The sequence below is a fragment of the Rhinoderma darwinii genome, unplaced genomic scaffold, assembly GCF_050947455.1.
Source record: "Rhinoderma darwinii isolate aRhiDar2 unplaced genomic scaffold, aRhiDar2.hap1 Scaffold_1760, whole genome shotgun sequence".
Classification (NCBI taxonomy): Eukaryota; Metazoa; Chordata; class Amphibia; order Anura; family Rhinodermatidae; genus Rhinoderma; species Rhinoderma darwinii.
Genome location: NW_027462144.1, coordinates 6224 through 11341, shown reverse-complemented (window position 1 = coordinate 11341; position 5118 = coordinate 6224). Strand labels below are relative to the sequence as shown.

Genomic DNA, 5118 nt, shown 5'->3' with positions numbered 1-5118 from the left:
TGGGACTAGAGAATTTGTATCAGGAGGGTGTGATCGACTGTGCCGAAGGTGATGGACAGGTCTAGAAGGAGGAGCACAGAGTAATGTAGAAGCAGAGGACAGGTCTAGAAGGAGGAGCACAGAGTAATGTAGAAGCAGAGGACAGGTCTAGAAGGAGGAGCACAGAGCAATGTAGAAGCAGAGGACAGGTCTAGAAGAAGGAGGAGCACAGAGTAATGTAGAAGCAGAGGACAGGTCTAGAAGAAGGAGGAGCACAGAGTAATGTAGAAGCAGAGGACAGGTCTAGAAGGAGGAGCACAGTAATGTAGAAGCAGAGGACAGGTCTAGAAGGAGGAGCACAGAGTAATGTAGAAGCAGAGGACAGGTCTAGAAGGAGGAGCACAGAGTAATGTAGAAGCAGAGGACAGGTCTAGAAGGAGGAGCACAGAGTAATGTAGAAGCAGAGGACAGGTCTAGAAGGAGGAGCACAGAGAAATGTAGAAGCAGAGGACAGGTCTAGAAGGAGGAGCACAGAGTAATGTAGAAGCAGAGGACAGGTCTAGAAGGAGGAGCACAGAGTAATGTAGAAGCAGAGGACAGGTCTAGAAGGAGCACAGAATAATGAAGAAGTGGGGGAACAGGTTTAAAAGGAAAAGCACCGAGTAATGTAGACGATGGAGGACAGGTCACGCTTTACAGAAGTCTGTGTGTAAGATGTGACTGCTAAGTGATAAGATGATGCAGAGATCCTGCACACCCAGCACAATACATGCTGCTTCCTCACACTAAACTACCAGGACATACACACTGTATTGGTGGGACGTTCCGCGCATGCACACTGGTCTGGCGGGACCTTCCGCGCCTGCACACTGGTCTGGCGGGACCTTCCGCGCCTGCACACTGGTCTGGCGGGACCTTCCGCGCCTGCACACTGGTCTGGCGGGACCTTCCGCGCCTGCACACTGGTCTGGCGGGACCTTCCGCTCCTGCACACTGGTCTGGCGTGACCTTCCGCTCCTGCACACTGGTCTGGTGGGACCTTCCGCGCCTGCACACTGGTCTGGCGGGACCTTCCGCTCCTGCACACTGGTCTGGCGGGACCTTCCGCGCCTGCACACTGGTCTGGCGGGACATTCCGCGCCTGCACACTTGACAGCCGTTTTCCATTAACCATGGTTAGTATCTGTCTTTCAGATGTGAATAAAGTTACTTTCAGGTAAAATAATCTAAAAGGAAAAGGGGAATACTATAATAATTAAGAATTTTAGATGTCTCTGAAGATCCAGGATCTCTGAGGTAACTTCTAATATCTGTAAAAACTTATATTAAGGGTGTATTAATTCATAAAGGGCATCTGTCACATTGAACACCCGTCTGATCTGTTGGCAGCAGATTATATAGCAGGAGGACCTGAGCAGATTGTGTCTCTCCATTCTCTTCTATAGGAGTTACAGGAACCGCCTAACAAGGCCACCCAGAGGTGGAGCCGCATCTATCAGACATTTCTGGCTTATCCTGGGGGGAAATGTCCGTGTTGGGAATACCCCTTTATTCCATGTGGTGACGGCTCTGAGAAGATGTTTCTCTCAATGATCAATAAGTGAGGTTCTGTATGTCACACATGATGTCCCCTGTATGATTTCCATCTTCTCCTTTCTTCATAAAGACGTCTGCAGTACTAGATCCTCCAGTTCCTCCAGTTTTCTCATCTTCTCCTCCACAACGTTCCTTCTCCTGAATGACCCACCAAGGATGGACAAGCACAGGAATGAGATGAGCAGAAGAATATTAGACTTCACCTTGGAGATCATCTACCTGTTGAGCGGAGAGGTAAACTTTTCTACATTATAGAACAAGTCACACATAGGGAAGGGACGATACGTAATAGGAATAATCCAGTGTCCTGTATAACAGCGTCCAGAAATCCAAGTGACGTCAAGAAGCTGCAGATCAGCCACCAATATGGTCAATTATGTGTCATGTCACCAATGCAGCAATAGTAATGTTGTAGAGCAATGAGAATGACCAGGAACCAGGAGGATCAGGATGACGGCAGGAGGAGAGCACATGGTCCATCTAGTCCCCCTAATATTATTTCCTTTTTAGTTTTGGCCTCGTTCTATTTTCTCAATGTCTTTTTGTAGGTGAGGTCTCCAGTATTACAGATGTGGGGTCACTAGAGCTCTATACAGCGGGGTCACAATCTCCCTCTTTCTACTGAGGGGGGAATACTGTGTTCAGTTCTCTAAGTGTCTCTCTCCATACACAGGAGTACACAATAGTGAAGAAGACATCGTGTGACTGTACGACTCCCATCATCCATGAGTCAGGAGGATGGAGCAGTAGTCCCATCACAGAGCCTCCCCCTCACTCCCGGATACATGAGAAGAAGATCTTAGAACTGATCTACAAGATGACGGAGTTGCTGACTGGAGAGGTGACACTGCTGGGAATGCTGGGAAATTCTACAGTAACCGCACTGGAGGTGTCTCGGTGATGACTATCTGTAAAGGATCTGCCAGGTACTACGTCTGTGTATACTCCCGGGATTAATCAGTCGACACCTGAGGCCAAACCTCTTAGACTGACACCGGCTCCCACCAACCAGGGTGGCAGGCTCAGGAGTGGGAGAGCCTATCGCGGCCTGGTCAGTCGGAGTTAGCTCCGCCCCCTGTCCATTTATACCTGCCGTGTTCTCTTCCTCTGCTTGTTGAGGCCTTAATACCGTCATGTGCAGCACATATACACGTGTGTACAATGACATGTAATGTAGGAGCTCCACAATTTCGGCTCCTTTTACATCACATTAGATCCCTACATTTCGTGCTGCCGGCTGCTCATAACTCTGCATTAGAGGTCACATTACATTGTACAGCGCTGGCGGCCGTTCTGGATACAGGAGCCATGAAGACGAGCAGGACGCGCTGTCTCCTAATGCAGAGTTATGGGCAGCCGGCAGCGAGGACTATGGGCAGTCGTGCTGTAGTCAGAAGTAAACCTGGTAATACAAGTCATGTAGAAAGACGATTATCGGCACACTCCGGCAGTATAATAGTTTCCTATATAATGTCAGTATAATCGGAGGTTCTCTTTAATATTACAAGTTCTGGGCACTAGATTCTGGAGATGGGACGCTGATCCAGGGATTTATTCTGATTTCCAGATTTGGAGTTTGGAGTCGGGGAGGAGTTTTCCCCTAATGAGACAATTGTCATCCACCTCATGGGGGTTTTATCTTCCTCTGGATCAACACGGTCGGATTATAGGTTGGTCTTGATGGACTTGTGTCTTTCTTCATCCTTAGTAACTGTAACACAGAATGTATGGAGCTAAATTTACCTCTAATATAAAGTACAACGTGTTCTGAAAAAACAATCTCACAATGTCTTGGATAAGTAAAATCTTATTCCCACTTATGATACGTCTCCACATGGCGTAAACACGGCGGAACGTCCAAAACTCATTTTTGGCGTGACGTGTAGATGAGATTTGTTAAAATCTCATCCTCATTGCTACTACTGTAATACGCTGCAGATTTTCTCGCAATTAAATACTTTGCAGAAAATCTGCATCTTATCAGCCCCGTGTGCACATACCCTTAAAGTGACACGTCAGATTTGAGAAATGGTTCTCTTAAACAGGTCAAAAATAGGCCATGGATTCCACTCCCAGAGGAGTCCCTGACATCACTGTCCATATATGGACAGAGACGTCAGGGGCTCCCTCTAGAAGCACAATTTCCAGCCAAGTTGACGGCAACGCAAATGATTCCGCTCCTAGAGGGAGCTTCAGTGGCGCTATCTACAGGGGATGAGGTGCTATCTGCAGGGGTTTGGCATAAGTTTGATTAAACTAAGGGGGAGATGTGCCGGCACTTGTGGAGAGAGCCGGCGGACAGGAAAGTACAACCCTGTTCCATTCTGTCAATATTTATTTATGTGACACCTGCCCAGGGCATCAGGAGTTGGAAAGTATATAGCCATGTCGTGAAGGGGTTAATTAATATGTATAGAAAATATTGCCTACAGAGGTGTACACAGCCTTTAAGAGGCTAATAAGCAAGTGACACCCAGACCATTTTTGGTTGCAGGTAACTAAATAGAGGCGTCCTGTGTCCCGCCACTTTCATGTGTATCCGCGTCCACAGAAGGCAGATACAGGTAAATACTATGGCGGAGCAGGGAGCCAGTTACGCCCCGCCGTTCGATCTTGTAGGCCACAGTCTACTTTAGGCCTGTGGCTTACAAGGTGCAGGGACCTCGACACCGGTAGTGAGGACCTCAACATTGTAATTCCGGCTCTGATCAGTACACATAGAAGTGTAGAGAGAAGTGTGTGATATATATATATATACACAGTAGTCATGTATTCAGTCACTGTGTGTTTCCTACAGATGGATCCAGTAGGAGAAATCCACCAGAGAGATGTCCCAGTCCTCTGTATTCCCAGGACTGTCCAGAGGAAAATCACAATGTCCCAGAGAATCATCAGGTAGATGAAGCTGAGCCGTGTACCAGATCTATATAGGGGGGTGCGGAGCTTTTTGGTCCTGCGGTCATAGATGCGGTCAAAGATTTTGGTGGTTTCTTATGTTGATCTGTTAGATTCTTCGCTCCCTCTGCTGTATTGTACTGAATTGTTACATATGTGAAATCAGAGGGAAGATCTGACTAATAATAAAGAGGAGGATGAAGAAGAAGAAGAGCGGGTGAGGGGCGATCAACCGTGTAAGAGTAAAGTGGAGGAGGAAATTCCAGGAGGTGTTACCACAGGTCAGTAATAATGAATTGAGAAAGTGAATTGGGAGGTTTGTTAAGGTGGGGTTCCTCCTTAGTTCTACATTACAGTAACACGTCAGACAATGTGTTATACATAGTGCAGGACCTGAGGGAGCTGTGACTGCACATAGAAGTTCTCTACAAGGTGTTCTATGGATCCGGTCATGCACTAGGCTCAGTGTCAGGTTTTAGGGGGACACCGGCTGCGATTAACAACTGCACTAACAGCCGGGATCTGAGAAAACGCAGTTTAACTACTTAAACACCACATCAATGCTGATAGGGGCTCGCTGTGACACTTCCAGTCTTGAGTGGTGTCACACAGCACATTTTTTGTGGCGTGTTTTTTGGGTTTTTTCTA

The 5118-nt window shown here is 47.3% G+C and overlaps 1 protein-coding gene across 1 annotated transcript; it reads left to right on the top strand.

The window, feature by feature from the left end:
- Positions 1-1523: 1523 nt before the first annotated feature.
- On the top strand, positions 1524-4713 carry LOC142699992 (oocyte zinc finger protein XlCOF29-like). The gene is made up of 4 exons (XM_075848087.1): positions 1524-1809; positions 2249-2501; positions 4373-4470; positions 4637-4713. Exons 1-2 carry the CDS (start codon positions 1615-1617, stop codon positions 2474-2476), a joined length of 423 nt encoding a protein of 140 aa, XP_075704202.1. The 5' UTR covers positions 1524-1614; the 3' UTR covers positions 2477-2501; positions 4373-4470; positions 4637-4713.
- Positions 4714-5118: the final 405 nt, after the last annotated feature.

Excerpts from the sequence above, each read along its gene's own strand:
- LOC142699992 (XM_075848087.1), top strand. The coding sequence starts at position 1,615 with ATGATTTCCATCTTCTCCTTTCTTCATAAAGACGTCTGCAGTACTAGA. Across the intron at positions 1,810-2,248 it reads TCTACCTGTTGAGCGGAGAG|GAGTACACAATAGTGAAGAA; the intron begins GTAAACTTTTCT and ends CTCCATACACAG.